The sequence below is a fragment of the Vipera ursinii genome (assembly GCF_947247035.1).
Source record: "Vipera ursinii genome assembly, chromosome: 10".
NCBI classification, from domain to species: Eukaryota; Metazoa; Chordata; class Lepidosauria; order Squamata; family Viperidae; genus Vipera; species Vipera ursinii.
This window is the reverse complement of record NC_139520.1, coordinates 21,957,421-21,984,809: the sequence shown is the minus strand read 5'-3', so window position 1 is coordinate 21,984,809 and position 27,389 is coordinate 21,957,421. Positions and strand designations below refer to the sequence as shown.

Sequence of the window (27,389 nt, the reverse complement as noted above, 5' to 3'; positions counted from 1 at the left end):
GGACTCCTTTGCTGGGGCTCCAAGTGTGTACAGGGGAATACTGGCAAAAAGCAGTTTAAAGACGCTCCTGCTGGGATTCGCAGGACACACTCGGTTGTGACGTCAGGTGTTGTGTCTAACTAAGCTCACATGGATCGCAATTACATGGATGAACCACAGCCGAAAGGGAGCATTTTGCAGAAGAGAAGTCATCTCACAAAGCTTGATTGCGAGACCTCTTTAAAAAGCCAGAAGCCCTTCTCTTACTAGTTTTGCTGCCTTTTTTATTTCTTGAATTTCAAAACCAAAATACTGGTAAGTCGGACATCAATTGGAAGGAAAGGCAATGGATTAAGCTGAAAATACAGATTTCCCCAAGTAAAAAAACAGCTAAGGGCACTTTTAAGTACAAACTTTGATTTTGAGGTATATTTTTTGACAGCCTATAAAGGCAGGGAGCAATTAAAATCCCCCAAGAGTCGTGGAACAAACAGCTGAGAATTAAGCAAAATCAGAAGACCTGCAAAGATCCAGCAATGCTCAGTTGCCAATTAAACAGAAATAAGATTACATTTCCTTTGAACTACTTTTACCAGTCCAGTACCCTCCTGAAAAACAAAAATCCATCAGATACACTTCCAGGCTTTCTCCAGTTTGATTACCCCAATCTGGTACCCCAAGACACGACAGGTCAAAGAAAGAAGATGTTTATCAAAATACTTTATTTTCAGCATAACCCCTCAAAAAACAAACAACAAAAAAAAACAACCAAAAACCTCCCTCCTTATTAGACATACATCCTGACAATATCTTTTGTTTTTCCTCTGGCTTTAAATCAACTAAAACAATCTTTTGGTTAAAATAAAAGACACGTGGAATCTTCTCATCGTAGGTCTCTAGGCAGCTGGGGGGGGGGGCGAAGTGGGCCGACGGAGGGAGTTTCCGGCTGGTGATGGTGTTGGGGGGCGTCTCTTCTTAGACGTGTGCAGAAGTGCATGGCTGGAGACCCCCGACACGCAGCAGGGCTAACTAGGGGGATACAATTCATAGCTAGCAAAGAAGAGGGCAGCGCAAGGAGGGCAGGGAGGAGGCATCTGACAGGGCTGCGGAGAAGAGTCCACTGTGCACGAGGACCAGGAAAACGATTGCGGCAACCACTTGTACCCGAGGCCAGCAGCACCCGGGTGGGAGAGGCACTCAGGGGACCCTCTCCCACCCAGGAAGTGGGCAGGGGTGGATTCCAGCTGACAAAATTTATCCAATTTGTTGTTTGTTTTTTTAAAAAAGGACCACAGCCAAAATAAAACAGAACTGCAAAATCCGAAGTGGCTGCTTGTATGCTATTTATAAAAACACCGGCGCAGTCTCTAATCCGGGCTGGACCAAGGCTGGACTATACTTTCCCGGGGATCTTGGCCCGCTTTCGAGCGATGGCGTCTTCCACAGCCTTCAGCTGCTTCAGGAGTTCCTCCCTCCGCGACAACGTGCTGGACTTGCCCGATTTGGCGGGGGCAGCGGGAGGGACCGGCTCAGGCACTCTGCCCGGGATGCTTGTGACCTTGCTGGAACCCTTAGACTGAGGTGACAGTGGACGCTTCCTGCGAGAGAGCAAAGACGGCGTTGGGAAGGGGAGAACCGGGGGCTCCATCGTGTTGTAGATTTGCAGCAGCAAGCAGGCTCTGCCAAACGGGTGGCACACCTCACTCACAGGGGGGAAGGAGCTGCATTGCTCCTCTCCTGCAGCAGTCCTCAACCGAGGCAACTTATGTGTGGACTTCAACTCCCAGAATCCCCTGCCCAGCCATTCTTAAAGGCAGCATCTTAAAGTTGCCAAGGTTGAGGAACACTTATCCAGCCCAACCCTCTCCATCTGGGGGGAAACCAATTCAACCACCCCTTCAACCATGCCAAGGGGAAATGGCAGGAGACGTTGCCATCCTGGCGGCAGGGATTCAGGAAGACGAACCCAGAGGAAGGACAGTGCCCGGAATGCCAGGCAAGTCCATGGCCAGCAGAACTCCTCCAAACAGAGGTCTCCGTGTGTGTTCCAACTGACTCAGTGGTGGGCTGATTAAGCAGTGGGAGCTCCCGATAACGGTGACTAATGCAAGGGAATGTCACACATTCAGACATTTTTTTCATGTGACACGCTCTCTTGCAATGGCTTGGCACGAAACAACTAAACCAATGACACAATCGGCCAAGGAGACTAGGCTGAGGGCCAGCTACGCAAGGGCTGCTTCAGACTGCGGCTTCCCCAACTCTGCTCTACAGCTGCCAGGAAATGGAGAGAGCCCAGGCAGTTCTTGACTCAGGACTGCTCATTTAGCGACGGTGCAAAGTTATGACAGCTTCGGAAAAAGTGACTTGCACACCATCCTCAAAGTTATGGCCATCGGCCCAGCAGCCCAATCAGGTAACCCCGTTTTGGGTGCTTGGCAACCAGGCAACCTGGATGGAAAAGAACTCACTTGTCAGCCTGTGCTGGGGAGGGCTTTGGATTGGGCCCCCGCTGACGGTCCTGTTTAGGAGAGGAGAGCCTTCCTGCGAGCTTCCTGTCGCGAGTACCTGAGCGGAAAGAAAAATCAGCCAAAGGGCTTGGAGCTGATGTCATCCCTGCAAGGTAGACCAGGCCAAGCTAAGCCCCTTTTCTTGTAAGGTTATTATAGTCCCAGATCTTGCAAGTCTGAATGCATCCCCCCCCTTCTATCTTGGTGAGAACTGGGGAGGGTGTTGCCCAAGACGCTTTCCCAGGTTACAATTCTGGCCCCCGACTCCGGTTTCGCTTCTCTGACTGGTGCCTCGGTGGCGGCTTCCCCCCCTTTCTCCAGGTCCTTCTTCCTCTCCAGGAAGTGCCTGGGGCGAGGGCATCTTACCCAAAGGGACCAGCCAGCTGGTAACTGGGCGCAGGTGGGCTTTTTAAGGGTGTCGGCAGGAGGGCAAGAGCGAATGGAGAGGCCCACAGGAGACGCAGAAAGGGGCCAAGTCCAGGCTAACAATACAGGCCGGGACTAGAAATAATGTCCTGTAAAGCCTTAAATGCCAGCCACACTTGAGCGCCATTCTTAGCAGTCTTTACGACAACTCTGTAAGGTAGGCCAACGATCTTCTCTCACAGGGCAGGAGGAAGGCCGAAACCGAGAGAGAGAGAAGCTGAGCAAGCCCAGAGTTCAAGGCAGAGGTGTGATATGCACTGGGGATTTTCCATTGCTGCTCTTTTAGCGACACCAGTTTAGATTTACACAATGCATTGTTCAGGTGGCAAGACCAGCGGGAGGAATGTGGCATCGTTCTTGGCGCTCAAGAGGGAAGCCTGGGCTTTAGCAAGAGGGCCCGGGGCCAAGTCAGTGCCCGAGGTGACATGAGCAACAGCGGGTGCTGAGCAGTGCCAGGGAAGCCGACTGATCCTCTGACACAAGGGCAGCGTCCCTGGTGAGAGACTTGGGCTGAGCCTGGCCTGGCCTGCATTTTGGAATAAAGAAAAAAAAAACGGTCTTCTTCGAAGCCGGCCGGTCGGCCAACCAACCAACTGGCCAGGAGTTCTCCAGACAACGAGGCATCAACCCTCCAGCCTCGCCTGGCAGAGTAGATTAGGCAGCCCCACCTGCCGGGACACGCTCTCTTGCTTTACCGCTTGCAGGAGGATGGCTGCAGACCAAGGCCTGGCACCTCCCTTTTACACACACACACACACATACACACACACCCCCTTTCCGGCTCCTGAACTCTGCCCTGAGCGCGAAGCAGCCGATTCAGGGTGCAGCTAGAACAGCTGGAGAGCAAAGACAAAGCCAGCTGCTCTCAAGCGGGCGGAAGGAAGGAAGGAAGGAAGGAAGGACCAGTCGATCCTCAGACCTGCAGCCGAGTCTGCCAGGCCCGGCTCCTCACCTGGAGACAGGTTGATCCTCTTGGCTGGGGGAGAAGCCTGCCGGTCTTTGTCGGAGGGCTCGTACCTCTTCCGGCTACTGTTTTTGTCAGCTGCCTAAAAGCAGAGCAGGAGGGGTCATGGCGAGCCAGGCTCCTTCCCTGAGGAGGGGGCGGGGGGAAAGGGATGGCGGCTGGCCGGGCTGCCAGCCTGCCTGGTGAAGCACCTGGAGGTGCCCACACACGCACAGGGTGGCCTCCCTGAGAGAGACCAATTACACTTAATTCTAGCTTGGGGCAGTGAAGTTAGCAGATGTCACTCAAGACGAAGAGGCTGCTTTTGATGTACAAGTCCATCATATCAGGAGCGCCCCCTCCCCCCTCCCGCCGGAAGGAGCAAACGCTGAGTGCCCGTGTGGGTCAGAGAGCCCTCCTCCTTGCCTGGGCAGAGGTTGGGCCCTTAGAGAGCCCAAAGAGGTTCCTGGACAGGCCTCCACTCGGTCCCAGTTTCCTTTCCCAGGGATGCCCCTCCCCCTCCCCTTCAGCTGAAGGGGGAGGGGAGACTCTGGGCCCTTTCGGAGGGGCCTTACCTTGTTCAATAGGGTGAGCTTGATTTCCTTGTGGGCACTAAAGCCGGCAGGCTGGGCCTGGGGGGTCGGGTGAGGGGCGGGAGGCTGCTGGGACTTGCCCCCCGAGGTGGGCTTGGCGGCTTTGGCTGGCTGCGCTGGGACGTCTCGCTTCCGCTTCTCCTCCTTCGGGCCGCTCTCCCTCTTGGCCTTCCCTGCGAGAAGCAGAGGGCTGTTCAGGGCAAGGTTGGCAGCCGGTAGCTTGGAGGGGCTCAGGTGCCCCCTCTAAATCAGGCCGAGGCCACCCTTCCCCCGTCAGAGGAAGCTTTCTGCCGCCCCCCCCAAAGGCAGCAGCAGGTTCCCAGGAAGGCCGTTCAGTCACTTGTCTTGCCCATTTTTCATCTGGGAAGCGGTGGGAGGCAGAATCCGCATCCACATTAGGTTTTATTGCCGCCCTTTCACTCTATGGGAATTGGGGAACTGATCTGCACCTGGGAGAGCCCATCAGAGGTCCCCCCCCCAAAAGGCCTCAGACAGCCTTCTCCCTCCCCCATCCTGAGGCCAGCGATTGCCCCGGGCTGGGCCCTGGTCTCTGCGGGGGGGGTGGGGGGGTGGATGGGAGAGAGAGAGAGAGAGAGAGAGAGAGAGAGAGAGAGAGAGAGAGAGAGAGAGAGAGAGAGAGAGAGGGAGGTGTCTTCAAAACGCCTGTCTCCTGGGCTCTGGGCGGCATTTCCACCACGGGGCGAAGAATGGGATCCGCCAAGCCTCTTTAAGGAGGAAGCCTCCGAATGTGCCACCCGTGGCACTGAACCACCAGCTGCCAGCCGGCTTTGCCAATGAAGGGGCAGTGGGCCCTCTGAAGAAAGCCAGGCAGACGCCCTACCTCTTTCTTTCTTCTGCTGGGCAGGGGTTGGGGAGCGGGAGCTAGCCGAAGAAACCGGGCTGGCCAGATCCGCGTACATGTCTTCCGAGTCGGCACTCCGGACGGAGCTGCTGCTGGAGGAGGCACTGGAGGCGGAAGAGACGCTGCTCACGCTCAGAGACCTGACCGGCCGGGAAAGAGAGGAGGGCAGAGACCGTTAACGCCCCCCTTCCGCCTCTCCGTGGCACGGGGGGGCGCAGGTGAGCCAGCCCCCTTCTCACCCAGCCCTGCTCCCTTGGGGAGAAAAAAGGCTCGGAGGGAGAAGTTGCGAGTTACCAAAACAAGGAGCCGCCAAACCCCCAGGGGGCTCCCGGCAAAAGGGCCCGGCTGGCGCTTCCCGACTCCCAGAGGAAGAACGAGGCTCTCACCTGGATTTTCTGGACCCGGACGGGGACGGGGAAAGCGAGGCCGAGGAGGACCGAGACAAGGACCGAGACAAGGATCTCGAGTGGGAGCTGGAACCGCTGTAGCTGCTGCCGCTGCCGCTGCAACTGACGGCCCGCCTGCAGCCAAGAGGATCCCTGCGTAAGCTCCCACTGGCGGACACGAGGGGACCCTCTCCCCGCCGCTTCGGGCAATGCCAACGGTCCAGCACTTGGGCACAAGGGGACAGCTGACCAGCCCGGGCAGCAGAGGCACTGCAGGCTTTTTCCATGCAAGCTTCCCAAGGTGTCCTCCATGAGACCCACCGCTTAGGAGGAAGGAGGCGTTTCAGCATCAGAGAGCAAATGGGAGAAAGGGGCAGTGGGCAAAAGCAGTCTCCGCGGGTCTGCCTAACCCTCCAGGGCCAGGAACGAGCCAGCGTGCCTCCGAGACCCCTGCAGACCCTCGAGGTCCAGACCTCGTCCCATGAAGCCGTCGCCTGAGCTGCTCTCCTCCTACCTCCTGGGCGGGCTCCTCGTTTGCCGCTCCTTCCGCCTTGCCTCCCTGTTGTCCCCTGCTTTGGCTGGCTCTGGGGCAGAGGGGGCAACTTTTGCCACGGGTGGCGGTGCTGGCGGGGCGGGTAGTTTCTTCACAAGCTTTTCACTGAAGGAGGGAGACAGGTAAGAGAAATCAGGTGAGAAAAACCAAAGTTTAGTGACCGAGGTTAAAACAGATACGTTGTCATCTCTGGTAACCCTTATCAGACTTTTTCTCATTTAAGGACTGAGTGACCTGCCCATAAATAAGACAAATAGACTGTAAAGGGCCCTGAAACGTTATTTTATGAGCCGCAACAGGAAAAGCTGCTTCTTGAAACTGCCAAATAGAATTTAGGTGGCATCCAAAAAACTGGAAGAAAGAAAAAAATGAGTGTGATGGATTGTTAAAAAACTGGGCAACCAGATTCACATCCTGTTAGCCTAAAACCCCATCTTGGACCAAACACTCTTCATAAATCCGGCAAGAAGGGTGCCGGATCATACGAAGATTTAGGCTGATAACTATAATTACGATGTGAACACACAGCCCTGTCTTGTCCCTGAGACTGGCATGGAAGGGCACATTGCTGGATCATTTTGGGTGCCCTCTTTGGCCCAGTTCTGAGCCCCAAAATCAGGTTTCTGAGATGTGGTGGCCAGAATTACACTCTGGCTTCCGAGTGATTGGTGTGGAAGGTGTAAAGGATTCATCCTGACTGTGCTCGGAGAATGCGAAGCAGGCCGGGGCCCGAGGAGGTGCCCTCCTTACCCCTTTCCAGCCAGAGCTGCCGATTCCCCTTTAGCCTTGGGAAGAGGCTTGTGTGGAGAAGGCGTGGGAGATGGCGACGGCGAAGAGGAGAAGGACTGCGACCTGCAAAGCCAGGCAAGACAAGTGGTTAGAGCAATGCCTCCATACCCACAGGAGGCTCTCTGACTGAGAGTGCTCCTGGGGGCAGGGAGGGTGGTTTCAGCTGAATTGCCCAACTGAATTAAATCAACAGCAGGAAAAAGTAATCAATAGGTTGGATACTTAAGGCGCTTTGCAAAATATATATACCAAAAATGGTTATGGAACAGTGAAAATATTTTGCATAAGCAAACTAGAATTAATGTTTACAATTTTTGAATGTTAGGTAAGGTGAATTCACGGTTCACTGAGAATTCTCTGTCTTTGACTGTGGGGGGAGGATGGCTTACATTATGCTGCAGCACGAAGAGCAGAGCGGAAATAAAGCAAGTTAACAGCCGACACGGGAGAGTATTTGTAGCTCAGGGTTGAGATGGGGGTCCTTGGTGCTCGCTGTGCTGGGTGGTTTTTATGTTTCATTACTCAAACTGGGCAACCTAAACAGTGCTCGCAAGGACTGGGGTTTGCTCTCAACTGAGAGTGAGCAAACCCCGATCCTTACGAACCCTGATTATGTTGCCCAGTTTGAGTAATGAAAGGCCCGCATTAAAACCACCCAGCTCGGAGAGCACCAAGGACCCCGCAGGCTAACAGCCATTCTGAAAGGCAGGGAAATCAAGGGAGCCACAGACAGGCCCATCTCAGAGAGTTGTGATAATTACAGCTTGCAGAATATTTGCAACTGGCGTTCCAGTGGAACAGATGGGCCACGGACCGGTCTGCCCACGCTCCGTGCTTCTCTTGCAGAGGACCTCCCTGAAAGCTGGTCTGGATGACCAGCTGGACGTGGTCAAAGCTTTACTGTTGGAAAGAGAAGCCAAGAATCCACGCAAACTCCTCACCTGGATTCCCCAGTTGCAAGTAAGAGCAAGCTAACAAGGTGCCTGAAATTTCCTGGGGAACGCTGCTTTCCGGTTAAAATAATCAACCAATCAACTATCCAAATAGTTTGGAAGCTGCTAGTGGACACACACCATGTTCCCCAGGCTCCGCATACGTGCGGTTGTGATGTGTGACATGCCACACGTAGGAACCACAGGAGGAATGTCACGAGAACCCACTTTCATCGTGTCTTGCGTGCCAATGAGAACACAAACTGAGGAATTGGCTCTTGAAGGGCAGGCAGGAAGTTACCAAAATATGTGGGTGGCACGTCCCAGAAGAGGCGAAACTCAGGGACACACCTCGGCAGCTTCCAGTAATCAGGGCTGGTGCTGCTACTTGATGCCTGCCCCACGAGCCCTCCCGCCTTAGTCCCACTGCAAATGCCACGCTTTGCCAATACGTGGTATGTACACACTGTTAGCTTAGGTATAGTTGTGCTCTGGCCCCTTCAGGACCCACAATATGGGGTGGAGAGGTGGGGGTGGTTTCTCTTCTCTGCAGGGCCCTGGGGTTGCGCTTTCAGCTTCAAAACTGAAGCTGAACTTCAAACTTGCTCTGATGGTGCAAAGAGCCCCACCACCACCACACACACACTGTTTTAGACCAGTTCCCCCCATTCTTGACAGGAACAAGGAAACCTGAGCTTGGGCCAAAGGGAGACTTTCAAACCAGTCCACCTTTGAGCTGCTAGAGAAAAATTCCATAGAAAAAGAGGAGGAGTGGACTTGAGGTGTGTGTGTGGGGGGAGGGGGGGATAAGTGACAGCTGAAAGCATCACCGGATTTGGTGTCAGTCATGAGACTCCATAAACAATCTGTGCAATTCATTTTGCTGCAATTCAACAAGTCACTCTGCTATTTTACGCGGGTCACAGGATTGTCATTGTTTATTTACTCAACTGTCCTGTTTTGACACTTTGTTGTGATAAGACATGGGTGTCAGGTTAAATCTGAGTATTTCATCACCTTTTATCAGGTATAATTGCAGCTGCAAATGCCAACACGCAAACCTGACTGGCACCCTGCCCGCTCGGAAATTTCCTCAATTTCTAAGCCATAAAGCCCTGGAATCGGAGAGGCAGGGATCAGCCCCACGGAGGTGTTCTTGCCTGCAAGAAGCGGCCAGGAGCGCAAGGCTTGGACGAGAGATTTAAACACCCTACAAAAACTACAACGGGATTCACGTTTGGCCCCTTCAGATGTCCCTGGTCACATCCAGACAATCCGAGGTTGATGGGTGGTTAAGAAATACGAAACACAAATTAAAAAATTGAATTGTTTTTTTCTTTACCACGTTCTATCTAGGAACCCTTTGTTCGGCATGCCATTCCAGGGTTTCATAGCTCCAACGATGTGCTGGGGACCCTGAGCTTTGATATTCCCCACGGCAAGGGCCTGAAGGGAGAAGGAGCGGGCAGAAGCCTCACCTGGACCGACTGCCTGAGAAGGAGCTGTGCCTGGAAGAGTGACTAGAATAGGAGCTGTAGGAGGACGATCTGGAACGTGACCGCGAAGAACCCGACCCAGAATAGGAGGAGGAGCGGGAGGAGGACCTGAAAGGGAAAGAGGGAGGGAATTCAGCTACCAGAAGACCCGCCACAGACATCCTGGCTGGTTTCCTGGTCTGGCAAGGCCCATCTCACCTTCGCTTTCCCGGCCAAGATTGTTTCCAGATCCTACCAGAGGCAGGAATCTCTCTCCTGTTTTACTGCAGTGCATCCTTAAAAGGTACCGGTATCTTTCGAGGAACATTAACCTTCCTCCTTAGTGGAATGGGACAGCAACCCATTCCCACAACTCTCGGTTGTACCCTGGTTTACACAACAAACAGGCTTTCCCGCCGCTGGTCCCTCCCGAGACCTTTTGGTGCAATCTTTAGCTTTTCTTCCAGAACTTCTTCTACGAGGTCCCTTCGCCCTGGGGACTCACCCGAGGAGAAACACCTGCCAGGTTTATACCTTGAAGAACCCGAGCCGGAAGCTGACGAAGCGGAGGTTTTCCGGCGCCTCCTTGCATGACTAGGGGAAGCGGACATGCCGTGCTTTTTTTTGGGCGATTTGGATCGGCGCCAAGGGTCCTTCCATTCGTCGGCTCTCTTGGACTGGGAAGGAGTGGTGGTGGTGGTGGTGGTGGTGGTGGCTGCTTCCTTCTCCTTCTTCGATGGCTCAGGCTGGCGGCTGCAGAGGGTGGACCAAAAACGATAATCAGAGGGGAGACGGCTTGCGCTGGGCCTCCCGGCGGCCTCTTATGGAGGTGCCTAACCTTTTAAGAAAGGGCTTGTTGAGTGCTAACAATGGGATGGGCTATTGATATATTTTTTTACACAGAGTTTTCAAAAAACCTTTTTCAGTGGTTTATCAGAAAAAAAGTATAACGCACAGTATATAAAAACAGCAGCCACAAAACACACCAAATATAAACACCAACAATTCCTCGAAAGCAGAACCTTTAATCACTGTTGATAGAGAAGTCACTTTAAGCGGGCATGATAAAGAGCGAGTCAAGGCCGCAGGTATCTCCGCAGGAGCTGGAACCTTAAAGTTAGGTGCCACCAACCTGCAAATCCCTGGAAAGGAGTTTGCAGGTGCAGAAGGCAACACGGCAACTCCGCAGAGGAAGACTCTGCTCTCCAGGGTCCTTTTCTCATAACCTGAAGGCAAACCACAGAGCACAATGCTTTATTATTTAATTGATTCTCTAAAAAATCCTTCTATGCCTTTGCTTTCGCTGGAAGAAGAAAGATGCCTTGGCAATGGCATCATCTTCCCGACCAAAAATGAAAGAGAAGGGAGTTTTGCCAACCAGAAAGGACTTTTGTAAATGGAGAACTTAGGGAAAACCCAACAGATGTTTCGTTTCTGGCCAGGTTATTCCCTGACTTCGCCAACTGTAGACACAAACCCCCAAAGAGGAAAAAGAGCCACAGGGTCAGGCAAAGAGACCAGCCTTCAGTCACAACCTCTGGTAATTTCTCTGTGTCTGGAATGAATAATCAATGGGAATGTCTACAGAACAGCCTCTACCGAAGTAAGGAACAAATGTCGGTTTTGTAATTTTTCTACCCTGGCATTTCCACTGATATCCAAGTCTGGATTTCAGACTGTGGTCTTAGAACCGGCATTCTGCAAGTCCCCAACCATCCTTTCGGGTCTCCTTGGATTTTTATAGAAATTTGGAAAACTGCAAGGATAGCGGGCAGGTTTGAGGAGCTCTTAACAGGGGTTTCTTTGCTTCTCGGCCATAACGCCCATCTTCGTGACCCCACAATTATCCTTTCCCAATAGTGTCTCTTCTCCAATACCTCACCCTTGCTTAACTCGGAATCTGCTCTGGTTTGTGGCACCAACATTCCTCTGTAAGGATTCTTCACATTCTAACTCAGGATTCTTGACATTCCTTGCAGAAACGAATGCATATCTACCCCTGGGCCAAGGGCCTCCTTCTTCAGCTCCACCTATAATCTCAAATAGCTGGCTGTTCAAGGTAAAATATGCCAATGGACACATTCTTCAGCCTCCCGACCCAGCCGTGCTTTTTCAGCAAGAAAATCCTGCTGAAAGAACGAAGGCTTTCCAATACGTTTTGATTTGTTTTGCTGCAACAAGCTCTTTCGCTTCAACAGGAAATCCAGAAGAGATATTTGGAGCTGTGCCAGGGCAATAGATTAAGGGGGAGAAATTCCACCCAAGTGTTTCAATGCAAATGATGCATTATTCAGACAGGAAAACGCTGTTCCACTCCGCTGTTCCACTCCGAGAGAAAGTTACTCCCCCTTCCCCCCTTCCTCTTTGCATGACATAAGCAAGCCCTTTCACTCATGGCCTAATCTTATCAGGCACAGAGGCTTTCAGTGCAGGAATATTGAGACAACATGCACCTTGCAAAGGCAGAGAGCCCTCTTAGAAAGGAAGTTAAAAGGAAAAAATTAAGCAAGGTGACACCGTGACATCACTGCAAATTTCCCAGGATTGATGACAGGAAATGAAGGTCTGGACACGGTTGCTCAACAGATACCTAATTTAAAAGTCTGAATTAAATCTGCACATACACTTTAAAAAATGTGCCCTTTGAAAAAAACCTCATGGACAACCTTTAAAATGGATGTTTAAAAATGCAGAAAACTATAGTAGCCCAAGGAAAGGAAAATCCACAAATTAGCAATTATCTAACTTCTTACTTGGAGCAAATAAAACAAAGCAAAACACACACACACACACACACACAACAAATGAAGTTGGGAACTAGCTTTTAAGTTACAACAACTCTTCCCCTCATCAGCAGACTGGATGGCTACTGATCTCAAAACAGAAGTAGGGCTGGCTACTCTTGGTCTTATATATTTTGATGCAACTTGAGATATTTTGCACATGGCACAAATCAACTTACTTGTTTGTGGAGAGATTCTTGAATCACTCATATATGAAGGCATCACACACTGCAGAGCGAGCTTTTATTTATTGTTTTTCATTGTCTCTTGGCATCTATTTAGCTTTGCCAATTAAATAATATGTAGGAAGGAAGGTAGGTAGGTGCATAGATACAGAGACAGATGATAGAGATCAGTAGACAGAGACAGACAATCTAACATTTAACCAGCAGAAGGAAATTTAACTTATAGTGGCTTTAACATTGCTTTAATAAACAGAGAATGATTACGGCTTTTAAGCATTACCTTCATGTAACTGGCATCAACAGAGATTATTGTTAATAAAGGCTGGAGCTCAAAAAGAATTTGGTGATGTTTCCAACAAATCAGAAATACGTACTGATTTTCCTTAGGAAAAACTTCAGCTTTCTATGCTATATTTCAAACAACTTGGGGTGCGGGGTGGGGGGGCTGCCTTTCTTTTAAAAACACTTTACATTCAAATTGGATCAATTCATTTTTAAAATACATCAATATGTATTTTCATTTTACTATACCCGAATCTTCATACATCGCTTTAGATATATCTATGGGAGAAATGTTGATTTTAAGTTGTTTTCCAACTATAATAATTGGCTTTCAAGTACATCCCTGAGCTCTGTCCCTTGAAGCCAGCTTGGGAAAGCTGCTTTTTTACACAGGAGTCAACAAGGTTACTAAAGCCCCATCTCTGTACTTTTAAGGGCACGAGCAAACACAGGGTTTGTGGCCTTTGGGTGAGCTTGGCTGCTTGGACTGAGGATGGGGCTTTAACAGACAATGGGATTTTTGAGCTGAAGGGTGTGTTGCTCTGACACCTCCCAAGAAGCAAAATGGCCGTGATGCCACAAAGAAAAGAAAAAAAGAGAGAGAAAAGAATTGTGCGTCACTGTGCAGATGGTTATATTTCCATGTATCACGAGAGCAAGGATTCCAGACCCCTAAGAGAGATCCTATCCAAGTCCTTGTGCATGAGGAAGAAGACTCTTGTTCATTATAGTAAGATATTTCCTGTGGGGGAAGGATGATCCAGGAAAGAAAACTGGACCGGCATCGACCAGCAGATTACTAATCAAGAGGGGACTCATGACAACCCAGGAATCCAAGAATTGCAGGCACCCATTCTTGCTAAATCCTCTTGCAAGGTCGTGACTCTTACTGTATGCAAAACACAACCGTGTCGTTCCAGTTGCATGACCTGAACGGGACACTCCCTTCCGGCAGGCAGCCTAAGACTTTCCCATTTGCTAAGCTCGACCTGGGACTAGACTAAGTCTTCAGTGAGTGCAGAAACATGAGGAAGACGTGAGGTTTCTTCCCTCGGAGGAATGAGCCTTCATGATGAATTAAAAAGGTTGCTTGGCCGACGAGAGGGTGGCACTGTAAATGCAAGATAAGAGGAACAGAGAGAGGGATTGGGCGGGCGGAGGAGAAGGAAGCCGGTTTTTATCTCTAGTGGATCTACATGGAATTTCTCACAGACAAGTCACACTGTACGGGGTTATCTTAAATCGGTATCCACGAACTCTCCAGTCACCCAGAAGAGAACAAATAAATCAGCTTTTAGGTGCCACCTTCTGACTAAGAGCACGACACAGAGGAAGAAATCAAAGCAACGGGAAAGCTTTAGAGCCCCTTTTTGCAGGGACAGTACAAAAATCTCGCCGTTTAAGCCCATCGATGCCAGCCAACTAAAGGTTTATTTCGTCGAACGTGTGCCCAAGAAAAGAAGCAAAGGCATCTGCAGCCATTCTTTGCTCCCTTGACGCAGGCGACAAGGCCCCTGGCAAACCTGCACCAGGGACCGAAGACTCAAACAGGGCATTAAAGGCTCAGTGACAGGGGGAAAAATATTTTGGTATCTCTGAATGTTTGGTAATGACATCAAGTGGCAGAGCTGGGACTTGACTGGAATACAACAGTTTGCTTAGTGACCAAAGTTACAACAGCACTGAAAGAAAATGACTTATGGCCATTTTTCATACTTACGACCGTCGCAGCGTTCCCGGGGTCACCTGATCAAAATTCAGACACTTGGCAACTGATTCATATTAATGACGGTCGTAGTATCCCCGGGGGGTCACGGGATCGCCTTTTGCGACCTTCTGACAAGCAACGGGGAAGTTAGATTCACTTAACAACCATGTTGCTAACTTAACCGCAGGGATTCACTTAACAACTTTGGCAAGAAATGTCATTAAATGAGGCAAAATTCATTTAACAACTGTCTCGCTTAGCAACAGGAATTTTGGGCTCAATTATAGTTGTAAGTTGAGGACTGCCCGTGTTCTGATTTGGTTGAAGAAGGCGGTTAACGTTGCTTCTAGAAAGTCCGAAATTGACCAAGTGGGGCCTCTGTACAAAGCCAAATCATGTGAGTCAGCTGCCCTTTTGAATATACTCCTTCACGGAGGATGAGTGAAATGAATCATAACAGGTATAATTAGGAGAAAATTGGCTACTGGGCAGGGTTTCTCTTTCTCAAAGGACTTCGTATGTACTTTGGCAAAATCCTGATCTTCAAAAAAATCTGACCAGGGAAGAACAACCTTTGATTAAACAGATGAAATTCATGGTTGTTGTTTTTTTTTTTTTTAAAGAAACTCATTTTAACCTAAATTGCTTCCTTTGGCAGTAAACCAATTTAGAGCCTGGCTACCTCTGCTCTCCCTGCCCTTTCTATTTTACCCCATTCCCCTCTGGTGGCCACAGAAAAAGGAAGAATTCTTCTGAGCTCAAACACACCCCTGGGACACCTGCTTCGCCCGCAAAAGCTGCCAAGCCTCCTCGTCTGAATTTCTTGCTTCAGCATCAATTTTCACAACCAGATACAAGTGACGGAGCAGCAAAGAAAACCCCCCTACGTATTGCCACTTTCTGCCAAGTCAGCCGGGGTGGCTGACAGGGGCCTGAGCTTCACCCAGCTACCCTACCAGGGGCGTGAGAGCCCCAGGCCACCATCTGTTAGGTGAAGCCTGGAAAGGGATCTGAAGCAAGGCCTTGCCAGCTCTGCACAATGGAGCAGCGGTGCCAGCTCCAGTGCCCGCCCCCGGGGCCAACGGAGGATGGAGCAATGGGAGAGTCCAATTTCCACTCAGGCAGGAAGTTCCTCTGGGGTGGGGCTGAACCACCTGTGAACTCTCAGCCCAATTTACGCCCTTGGTGGGATGAAGAGGGAATGCGTCCCTCCCCTCCCCGGAGCGGAGGTGGGGAACAACCGTGTCCCTTTTATGACTTGTGGACGTGGCCGGCTCAGGAACTCTGGGAGTTGAAGTCCACAAGTCATAAAAGGGCCACGCTCCCCCCAACCCTGCCCTGGAGGGCAAGTAATCAAAGAAACTCCCAATAAACAAGGCCCCACAAGGGTCCGGTGTGAGGAGCTCCTGAAGGAAGCAAAGCTGCATGGGACACGACCGGCCACTGAAAAAAGCCACCCATGGCCATTTTTCACACTTACAACCGTTGCAGCATCCCTGTGATCACCTGGTCAAAATCCATATGCTTGACAATTGGCTCGTATTTATGATGGTTGCAGTGCAGGTAATCCCTTTTGGGACCTTCTGATAAGCAAAGTCAAGGAGGGGATCCAGATTCACTTTACGACCGTGTTCCTAACCTAACAACCGCAGGAATTTGCTTAACAGCGGTGGCGAGAAAGGTTGTAAAATGGGGCAAAACTGTCTCGCCTAGCAACAGAAACTTTGAGCTCAATTGCGGTCCTAAGTCAAGTTCTACCTGTACCTTGAGAAGGAACAGCCTCACAAGAGTTGAAACTGCAACCTTTTCCAGTGTTACCACCTGGAGCTCTTTCTGGTGGGAACTAAGGCTGGGCCTTCCTATCTGCAGAGCAAGGTATTACTCTGGGTCCTCCCTCAAGGCACCCAGGGCAGCCCCTCCCAACAACCCCCCAAGGCACGACTTCCTCTCTTTTGCTCTTTCCAGCTACAGCAGCAGCTACGAACCCAAGGTGTTTAACACCACCTTGCTTTGAAAGCCCCCCCCCCATTTTTTAAAGTTCTTGCTTAAAGTGTCCTCTTCTTGATAGTTTTTTAGACTTATGGCCAATGACAGAAATGGAGGAGGCAGGCTTTAACAGGCATTCTGGAATCTCCATCGAGTCACGTGACTCTCTGGGTAGCATCAATCCAAAACTACGCAAGAGGACAAAGTTGCCAAGAGCTGAGCCAGGGTTTAATGATTAGGGAAAGCACAGAAGTCTATAAATAAACTCAATTAATGTGAAGTCACTCCCACTCCACGGAAGAAGCCGGCTAGTTAAATAGAAAGAATACACATTAAACAATTCTCTAGATTGTTTTCTTCTTAGAACATTAAATTCAGAACTAAAATTAGACACCAGTTTATGGAAAACACAGAAGCACATGACTTTGACTATGGGTAATAAAGCAACATATACTGAGTAAAAGGATTGTAGCTAATTAAACACAGTATAAAAAAATAAGCATTCCTGAAAAAAAAAAAGGAAATAGACTTCCCAGTTGTTCAAACATCAACCTGTTAGGTAGATTTGCAGATAAAACTGATGGAGGTCTGCTTTTGTTGCCAAAGTAAAGAGCCACCTTCCTCGTTACTTTTCTCTCGTTTGGGGGGAGAAAAATCACAAATGCGGGAGGTTTATTGAAGGACTCATCATATGAACCTTTATGAACTCAAAAATAAGTCAAACTCTATTTAATAGAACTTACTACCAAGGAAATTGATAGAGGATTTAAGCACAATTCTCCAGAATTAAAGGCACACGGCATTTGACCCAATTTGTGGAAGATAAAGGTTGTACTTATTTTTAACTTAACTATATTAATTTTATTAATGAAATGCATACGGCCTCTGGGCAGTGTAGAGCAATCCAACAAAACTGTACACACAGAAAAAAATCATTACCCTCGTTGTGTAATAATTATTTAAAAAGCATTAAAAACACGCAGCAACCTCAGGAAACCCGGCAACCAATCTTTTTCATCCAGTCCCTTCCAAAGTCATCTCCCCCACCAGGAAAGAAAACCAAATTACGGAGGCCCATCTGGGTCTTTGTGGAAAACTAACAGTGGGGTCAATCTAAGAGGAAGCCATATGCAGTTCCCTCCCTATGGGGGACAGGCTCAGCAGCCTGGGGAAACTGACTTTTAGCAATCTGTGTACATTTCAGTCTTACATCAACCTGACTTCACCCGATTATTCACACACATTCGTACTTCGGAGCGAAGCAGCAGTTGGGACACAAGGCACTTTCTTGGCACGCTTAGACCAATCCCCAGCCAAGGCAACGAGGCTGCTGGTGCAACTCAAAGCCAAGAATGCCAGAAATGCCAGGGAGGGCCTGGCAGTCCTCGGGCCTGGCTTGCCGCTCTGCCAAGCGCAAAGAACACCAAGCTGGAGAGGCAACTGGCGTTGAGGAAAGCACGCCGCACAGGAGAGAAATAAAAGCCTGCATCTAGGACGGCTCTGCGGCCTGCTTCATCATCATCTGTTGATGTCGCCTTTCTCAGAAAAACACAATATCCTTCTAACCCCACCGCTACCAACAAGAGCCCACATTCGGCCCAAATTATCCAAACTGCGTGAAAAGAAGGGAAGGAGGGGTTTTTTGGGAAGAAGGATGAGGACACAGGTGAACCCCCAGAATCCTTTTGTCATTTGCGGCAGCATCAGCCGCTTTCCAAATCCTCCAAGCAGGCTCCTGTGCTTCTCCAGCCTTTGGGGATGACCCCGATCCTAACTCTGCCAAGTAGAGGCCTCCGGCTATGCCCAGCCATTCCCAGAGCTGATGTAAGGAGACACTCTCCTGAGCTGGGGGCCACCCGGAACCGAGGAACACGTCAGTAGACCAGAGGTCTCCACTCAGCAACATGGCGGATTTCAACTCCCTGAATTCCCCAGTCGGCCAGCCAGAATTCTGGGAGTTGAAGTCCACAAGTCTTCAAGTTGCTGAGTTTGGAGACCCCTGCGCTAGCCCATCAAACGCAATCCATACCTGGCTGGCTGTGGCGATCGCGGCTTTGGCTTCTCTTTCTCCTTCTCCCGCTCTTTCTCCCGCTCCCGGTCCCGGTGTGGGCGGTCCTTGTCATCTCGCTTGATGCGCTCCCGCTCCCGTTCCCACTCTTCTTTCCGCCTCTGGCGCTCCTTGTCCCGCTCCCGTTCCCTTTCACGCTCCCGCTCTCTCTGCCGCCTTTCTCGTTCCCGCTCCCGCTCCCTCTCTCGCTCCCGTTCCCTCTGACGGTTCTCCCGATCCCTCTCTCGCTCCCTCTCCTGGGGAAGGAAAGAAAGAAAAAGCCAGGTCACAAACCTTTGATCCAGAGGAAGTCTTGAATCATGTCACACCAAGGGAAGTCTTCAGTTGGCTTAACAACACTTAACAACCTCATTCTCTAGATATTTACTCCCAGAGGCCCACTATTATGCTAATTAAAATCACAGGTTGCTCTTCTCCCTGCTTTGTTCCAATCTGTATGGGGCAAAAGCCACACTTTTCGTTTCTCAAAATTCCTGGAGCAATTTGAGACATAGAAGCAAAAAAATACTAATTAATGAATAAACGACAGGTAGTGACTGTTCAAAGTTACAGTGGCACTGGGAAAAAGTGATTTATGACTGTTTTTTCACACTTACGACCGTTGCATCGTCCCCACGGTCACGTGATCAAAATTCAGACAATTGGCAACCGTCTCATATTTATGACAGTTGCTGTTTCCCCAGGTCATACGATCCCCTTTTGCGACCTTTTGACAAGGAGTCAACAGGAAAGCCAGATTCATTTAACAACTTAACTTCATTTACTAACTTAACAACTTAACAAACAGGGCAAAGAAAGTCATAAAATGGGACAAAACTCACTTAACAGCTGTCTCACTTAGCAACAGGAGTTTTGGGCTCAGCTGTAGTCGTATGTCGAGGACTGCCTGTACCGCCAAGGCCAAATGAGCTGTTAAGCTTCAGCCGCTTCAGTGCAAGCTGCTGGCCCAAGCGAAATAGGAAGCCCAGCCCAGGGCAGGCATTTACCTTACTCAGTCTGTAATTGCGGTAGGGGTCCGGATCAGTGTACTGTACCCTGAAGTTCTCATATTGTCCTCCCCGCCAGGAGCGTTCTATTTCATAATCATAGTAGGGATCGGAGTAGGGATCGAGTCTGCAGAGCAACGAAAAGAAGAGAAGTGGTGAAAGAGCACGCAGTCCCACATTGTTCTCAGCAATTCTCATCAAGCAATATTTGCTCAAGGGTCATATTTAGCCGCCACCACCACCTGAAAGCCAAAAAAAAGTGTTTCACAGGGGATGCCCTTTTGCAATCAGACAAGCACAAAGAGCCATTCCCTCCCCCCCCCCCCCCGCAAAAAAAAATTTCCAGATTCAGGCAAATCACATCAACTTTTCAACAGCAGCCACTTGAGTCCAATCTCTGAAAAACAGTGGGGGCCAAAAATAGAAGATGCTCTAAAGAAGGTGAGGCTCTGGTTAACAGAGAGCTTTAATGGGTCAGCAGACCATGCTCGACTTACGCTAAGAAGGGTACGGTTAGATTCTTCTATTGTTTTATCCGTGCTATTAGTTCTGCCTCTCCTCCTCCGGGAGAAGGGTGCTCAGCACTTCATTACCAACAATTAGCCTTAGCAAATAATTGAAAATAAGCCTTTCTGGATTAATCCTGAAATCAGCACAGTGAAAACAACAGCAATAACTTTTAAAAAAAAAGTTCTCATCCTCATCATGACTGCACAACGTGATAATAACAAATGGCCCCTGACAAGTGGAAGGATTTTGGAATAGGCTTTGGAAAGGTTAGGGTTGCTGTTCTTCCTTCTGGGATGTCTTCAGAAAATGCCACCTATTTTCTTCTAGATGTACTTAATTATTTAGAAGTCTTGCAATTGCTGTAATCGTTGCCAAGATGTTGCCAACCCATGGCAACCTCCAAACAGACGGGCATGCCAGCACAGAAGGCCAGATGAAAACAAAGAACTCTGCAACCACAGACGCTGAGCTAAGAATTCTGAAGAATCAAAATGAAAGTAACGTGGACTAGTTAAGAATCCACGAGCAACCAGGGATTGCTTACCCAAAATTAGCATTCTCTTTGACGTCCGTGTCACTGGTAGTTTTGAGGAAACCGGTGGGGGGAAAAAAACCAGATTCATGAATCAATTAGCAGTTATCACATGTCACAGGTTAGTCTCAGAGCAAACAAAAAATTGTTTCAAAAATAAATTCTTCGGGAAGTGAAATGATGCAAACTGGGAAAAATTTCCAATTAACTAAACCACTTGAGATTGTACTTAGCATTTTTGGCACTGTGAGAAGTTTTATATCCAAATATATTTCATTATTTATACTGTTTCCATCTTCCCCTTAAAATATTAACAGAATCCACAATGGCCTGAGAATCAGTGTCTCTGCTAGATAATGAACAGTCAAGCTCAAACTAAGTTAATCAACTAAAATTAGCAAAATTCCTCAAATAAGTTACCCAGACCTAATCTACAAATCAAAGGATAAGATCTGCAAACATAGAATTAAATTAGGTCTCCCAGAGGAACTGCATGTTCACAAGAATAAACATGCCTACATACATATATGCCCCTCACGTGTCACCCTAGAATTACTGAGAACCCTACTAGGATCAATGGCCAGAGCGACCTCAGCAAATCTGTTTGGTCAACCTGTCTGCGTCTTGAAAGAAAAGGTGTACCTTTGCAGAATTTATATCCTGTTACTGTGTCACAAGAAGGAGCAGGAAGAATGCTATTCCTGATGCTGTGTAGTGCAACTGAGGATGTCAAGATGAGGCCGCTGGTCCGTCATACTCAGCCTTTGTCCCCTTGGCTTTGTCCTCCTAGACCCTCCCTAGAGAGGGCTTTCCAAAGGAGGCTCAGAAAGACTGGGATGAGACCCCAGATCAAACAGGATCTATGATCCATACGTACCAACCCACTCAATGTCGCCAGAGACACTTGCCCGGCTGACTTCTTGAATGTAAGGGTGTATCTTAAACCCAGCTATCCTATTGAAAGAGGCTCCAAGCGCTAAAAGGGGTAGTCAGAGCAAAACCTGCACGTGGGAAGCAGTCGTGGGCTCCAGTAGTACCCACCGTGTTCCACATAAAGCACCTGAAGCAGGCGGGCCTGGGGCTGACTTTCAATAAGACAGAAAACCCAACAATTGATGAAATGCAGCCGTTCCGCTTCACACGCGCAGTGCTGCTGTCGGGATCCAAAGAGCCACTTTGGATAGTGAGATTTGCAAGTTTAATAAATAAATAAACGGCTATGCAGAAGAGAAAAGCACCAGGCTGCATGCACACACGGGGTTGGGCCCTGCAAACAGCAGCAGCCAAGACAGGATGGGCCGGCTAGCCATTAAGCTGACAGCACCCTCTGGTGGATGGCAGCGGGACTGGAGAGGACGGCAGAGAAAGAGGCAGCCTAGCATGGCGCCGAAGAAGACCCCAGCGGCAGAGTCCTACCTGGAATCCCGCACGTCCCAAGTGATGCGATAATTCCAGTCCCGTAAAAATTCGTTTTCCTTGTCGAATTCGCGTTCGTCTTCCCCAATCGTTACCGTAAACCGTTTTTCTTCAAAATCGGGTTCCTGCTCTTTCCTCATGGAAGCCTTTTTCAGCACCTGGCGGGAGGAGTGGGCGGGAGCATCAGTTTCCCAAAGGGATGACAGAACGGACACAATGTCCTCCCCAGCCTGACGCCTCCAGATGTATTGGGGCACCAACTCCAGAATTACTGAGCGCAACACCCAGAATGCCAGCACATCTGCAAGTCACTGGCTGGGAAAACTGCTTTGTGTTTTAGAATTGGTGTGTGTGTTTCAGATTAGGATGCTGAGCACCTGGCACTTTTTAAAAACCATAAACGCTGAATCTTGCTACTTTATGTTAGAGAGGTGCACAACACACCTGGAAATAAACATGCTTTTTTAAACAGTTGACTTAAACAGCTTTGAGGAAGGATCTTAAGTACTGTTCATTCAGGGGTGTTGCAACTTTAGTCATTTAATGAGTGGCTGGTAAGCGAGGATGACCTGTAGAGTCACTTCTCAGCCCTTTCCCCTGTTCTGCACAAGGACTAAAGGAGAACCAGTTTACCTCCTTCGCATGTCGGAGGCCCCGTTCCCAGGCACCTTCAGTTGGAGGGTCAGGAGGTGGGGGTGGGAAGATTTCATCCACACCGGGCCCTCCCTGTTAAGAAAGAGGGGAGAAAGATTTCAGTTATGCTCATTTTCACGAAGCCCACTTTTACTCCAGAAAAGCTATTAGCTGCTAGGTGGCTGGCCTCACTTTTCTCCTAGGTTGCCTTATTACTTTATAAGCAACTACAGTGTTTTCAACACTTGCACCTTGGCTCAGGTGAACTGGATCCTTAGTCCAGAAGAGAAACACTGGAGGAACAGCACTGAGCATGGCTTCTCCCTGCTCCAATCAGCATTGCTTGTACAAGACTACAAGTATCTCTGCTCTTCTAATATTAGACCTACAACAAGGTCTAATACAAGAGCCCCAAATGCATGCCACATTTATTACGCAACCAGGTGACCTGGCTCTGCATCTCCTTCTCCTCCTCCTGTTATGTCCTGTGCTTGTTATCCATTCAAAACAAGGGGTCGGTAGAGGATACATTTAGCAACCATCCAGTGGGTGCTTGTTTTCCCCAAACTCTCAAGCAACAGGATAGGGTCACAGCATCCTCAAATAGATTCAGGCTATAAATACTGATACAATACTCTACCCAAGTATTGGCTGGCATCAGAGGATGAGGACCAGGGCCAATAGGAGGGGCACCGTTAGAAGAGAACCGATCTGGCTTGGTAATCAGAGAGTAGTTTCCTTTGTCATTCACACCAGGATGAATAAATCGGCAGTTTGTGCCCCAAGTACAGTTTCCTATGGAGAAATAAGCAGGAGGGTTTTTTTAAAAAGGCCCAAGCAAAAGAAACTTCACACCAAACACAGGATGCCAGTTTGAGAAAGTCTGTCAACACACCCTACCCCTCTCTTGCCTTGCCCTGTTCCTCAACTACCGAGTTATGTGAAGGAGATTCTTCTAGAGCATTGTTTGGTTTATTTGAAGAGATTATATTTTACGCTTCAAATGCTTTCCTTGCATTGCTTGCACTATGAAGTAAAAAACCGGAAAAAAGAGTACAATAAAACATATTCAAAAACTGAAACTGCAGCACAAATCGCGTGAGAACCCACACCAAAGGTATTTTAAAAAATGGTTGCCAATCAATCAACCATGGCTGCAATTGTGTTAAATTCATGTTAATCAAAATAATTGTACAATGCTCATAGCTAAACTAAGTTTCCATATGCTGAGACAGTATTACTGGAGGAGGGCTACTATCTTCATGCTCCATGTTTGGGCTTCTTTAAAGCATTGGAACACAGAGAGATTTTTGGTGTAAGGCGACCTCTGACCTCTGACAGCTAGAAACCATCCAAGGAATGGAAGCCACAAGATTCTGAAGGGTGGCTGTCAACGGAGGCTCCTTGGTGTCGCTCAGGAGGAAGGGACACAACTGGCTTTAATGTGTACCTTTCACAAAAAAACGGCAGGTAACACGTGGCCTCACTTTTCTGTCACTGGGATCTTTCACCTCTCCCTCCTCCAGGTCATCATCCTGAAAACACAGAGAGAGACAGGAACTCAGAAGGCAAAAGTTGCAATGACAGAAGGCCTTCACCCATGAGAACTGGAGGTGCTTTTTCAGGAGACAACTGGACTTCCTTGAGAATCTCCATAGCCATGAGAACTGGAGCAACCCAAGAAGAAGAGGAGAAACCAGAGAAGGGAGACAGATTCCCACAGCCCATGTGCTCTTCAACATGGGAATGGTTGTAAGAAGACACTCACACTAGAAGTCCCCAACTTCTTCGGTTGCTCCTTGCTAGCTTTTTCTTCTAACCCTCTAGACTCAGGAGATGCCTTTGAAAGTGGTCGAGCAGAAAGGTCAGATGGCATCTGGGTTTCAAGGCCAACTTGGTCTTCCTTCCTGTCTCCTGCCAGAACTCTCCTCAGCCCAACCACGGAGGGCTTTGCCTTTCTTGCTCTCCTGCAGGCTTAGCTCAGATTAGGCTGGCCCCCCACCCTAACACTCTTCCGGAGGGTGCTGAAGACGTGGTTCTGCCAGCGGGTCCAGGGAACCCAGAGCAGGATGGAGCCCATTAAATGGCTGGTGTGAATGTGTGTTGTCACCGGAGTGAGTGGGTGGGTTATTTTATTATTTTTCTTACTTTCATTTCTTTTATATAGTGTTTTTATATCTGTGTAAGCCACCATGAGTCGCCACGTACGAGTAGGTGGCAATAAAAAATTTCTAAATAAATAAATAAAAATAAACTGTGATAACATCAGCACCATCTATCCTTGGAAAGACTCTGCAGATGACTTCTTAATTCATCTTCAAAAAGGTGAAGCAGACCTTGAAACTTGGGGTAGGATAGTAAGCATGGAACTAAAAGCCAACACTAAGAAAACAGAACATTCTTTGCAACAACCTTCTAAATTAATATTGGAGGTATCAAATAATAAGATGGTAATAGAACTTCTCCAGAATCTGTGCCAATCCAAGAATTTAGCTCAGAATATTCCCTCTATTCCCTCTCACCCGACCCCGGCAACAATCGTCAATGAAAGTCATGCTTTCCTTAAGCACTTTCAGAGAGAATCATACTGGTAGAAGAAACTTTCTGACTTCTGAACAAGCTGATATCTAACACAGATACTATCATCTGGCAGGAAAACCTGTGGTTCATAGCTTCCCAGCTGTTTCAGCTCATCTGCACTTGGCTTCCTTGTCACTTCCTACTTCCAGCATTCATCACAATGCATCTCCCTCTTTTTTCCTGGGAGGAACACAATTGCTGCTTTGCAGGCTCAGATGTTATCTGGGTGTCTACAGGGCTCTTAGAACCACCCCTTTCCAATCCAGACCAAGGGCACTCGCCAAGCTGGATGTCTATGGAACGACAGATGTTCCCACTGCCATCAGGGGCTTGAGCTTGGCCAGTACAGTGACAGAAAATGATGCTGAGATTCAGCAACTGCTCCCAGGATTCTGAGTGCAAATTTTGCTAAATACTGAAGAATCAGAACAGCTTCCCAATTCTTGGCAATGGTCACACTGTAGAAAGTTTGGCAGCTGAAACCTATTCACTGGAGGGTGAGAAAACAGCCCTTTATTGACCTTTCTGCATTACCAAGGGTTGTGGGGACCTGCTTTTTCCCAGGGACACCCTTGGTGGAGGGGGGCAATCCCGAGACTGCAGAAGAGAGATGAACTTACATCAATCTCGCCATCATCAATTTCTCCATCTTCTTCCTTCTTCTTCTCCTTGGGAGGCTCCTGCCCGTCCTTCTCATTGTTGCTTTTGGGGGTAGGCTGTTTTTCATCTTCTGGAGGCTTGTCTCCCTTTTCTTCCTCTTCCTCCTCCTCCTCCTCCTCCTCCCCCACAGCTTTGTCAGCCTCATCGTCTGCAGGAACAGTGCTAGGCTCCTCAGGAACCTCCTCATCATAGTCCAGTTCATGCTCGTCCAGTTCCCGAATGACCGAGGAGGCTTCATCACCCAGGTCATTTGCCCCCTCTTCCTCTTGCTCAACGCGCAGAGAGGACTTGAGTGGTTGGCTTTGATCATTACGATCAGAGTCCAGAGACTTGGTTTCGCTTAAGCGCTCCTCTTCCTCTGAGGGAAGGCCTTCCTCCTCCCCATGGCTCAATGTTCTAGTTACCCTGTCTGCCCCTTTCCCCAAGCAGGCACCCTGTCCTTCCTCCCCATCCTGCTCTGAACTACTCCCTTTCAGGATTTCGTCATCAGAGGGCTGGTGGTCATCTTCCTCTTCATCTTTCTCACTGGGAGAGCGGGGGGTTTGCTCAAGTGTTTCAGAAACATCCATCAGGACCCACTAGTCTGTAACAGAGAAAAGGCTCAGATAAAAAAAAAGACAACAGTGGATTCATAGCTGCTTCTTAGCTACAGATTGTTAAGCTGTCAAGTCAACATTTTTAGCTTGCAATGCCCTTCACCAATCCATATTTAAATGCTGGCCCATAGGAGTTAAAGAGTGTGGAAGATATTCTCAAAGAAGAGCTGCTTTGTAGCATCTAAGCCCAAAGTAAGTCAAAACCATTCATAAAACATTCACTGACAATGGTTTCCTGACAAGATTTTAACTTTTTAACAGAAATTGCCCCTTGGTGAACACAAACGAAGCAATCTGTCTATAAATGAGCCCATCCAAAGTTAAAAGCGAAGAGGGAGGCAGAGACTCCCCTTCTGCAGCCAAGCTAAGAATCCATCCCATCGCCCCGTCAACGCAACCGTCCGCCTTACTACCAGCAGGGGATGATGGGATACAATCCCACAGACGTTGGAAGGGACCACGGTTCCAGCATCGCTCACCCCCTTTCCAGACGGGTCAAAACAGGACCCCCCCACCCCGGCCAAGGCGGACGGGAGCGCGCAGGCCGAGACTGCAGCCTCCGCCAGGACAAGGGTTGTCCCCGGACCTCCCCTTCGGGGGATCTGGCCGAGCCCCGAGCCCATCCGGCCCGGCGGGCTGCACAGGATGGGAGTTGTAGTCCTGCTGCCCGCGAGTGCCCCAGAAGACCGCTCTGGGGGCGCCGGGGCGCGGAGGCCGCAGCCCGCTCGTCGGCCCGGGGCTCAGGCGTCAGGCCGGGCCTCCCCGGAGGACCAGCGAAGCGACAACCAGCGACGCCCCCGGCGCCTTCCCTGCAGGCCCCACGCCGGCCCCCGCGGCCCCGGCCCCCGCGGCCCGCAGGCGGCGCCCGCCGCTCCTCACCTGGCCGAGCGGGAGGGGGCCGGGGGGAGCGGGGAGGCGGCTCCGGGAGGCGGCGGGGCGCGCGACGAGGCCTCTACTGGCGGCAGAGCAGGGCGGCCATGGGGTGACGTCATGGACGCGCGACGCCGCCAGCGGCG

The 27,389-nt window shown here is 49.5% G+C and overlaps 1 protein-coding gene across 2 annotated transcripts; it reads right to left on the bottom strand.

Annotated features, from left to right (window-relative positions):
• Positions 1–684: 684 nt before the first annotated feature.
• ZC3H18 (zinc finger CCCH-type containing 18) lies at positions 685–27,389 on the bottom strand. Of its 2 annotated transcripts, XM_083370206.1 has the most exons (19): positions 27,253–27,389; positions 25,738–26,360; positions 23,988–24,072; positions 23,178–23,332; positions 22,538–22,630; positions 21,905–22,062; positions 20,501–20,533; positions 19,447–19,573; positions 18,422–18,696; positions 9,983–10,201; positions 9,452–9,577; positions 7,003–7,104; positions 6,214–6,357; positions 5,700–5,834; positions 5,293–5,453; positions 4,434–4,624; positions 3,868–3,961; positions 2,451–2,547; positions 685–1,577 (listed from the first exon to the last, which is right to left on the bottom strand). In XM_083370206.1, exons 2-19 carry the CDS (start codon positions 26,344–26,346, stop codon positions 1,373–1,375), a joined length of 3,009 nt encoding a protein of 1,002 aa, XP_083226332.1. In that variant the 5' UTR covers positions 26,347–26,360; positions 27,253–27,389; the 3' UTR covers positions 685–1,372. The 2 variants fall into 2 exon arrangements, with proteins under 2 accessions (XP_083226332.1, XP_083226333.1); XM_083370207.1 differs by lacking the exon at positions 20,501–20,533.

Excerpts from the sequence above, each read along its gene's own strand:
- ZC3H18 (XM_083370206.1), bottom strand. The coding sequence starts at position 26,346 with ATGGATGTTTCTGAAACACTTGAGCAAACCCCCCGCTCTCCCAGTGAG. Across the intron at positions 22,063-22,537 it reads GCCTCCGACATGCGAAGGAG|GTGCTGAAAAAGGCTTCCAT; the intron begins GTAAACTGGTTC and ends TCCTCCCGCCAG. Across the intron at positions 7,105-9,451 it reads TTCTCAGGCAGTCGGTCCAG|GTCGCAGTCCTTCTCCTCTT; the intron begins GTGAGGCTTCTG and ends CTGGCTTTGCAG.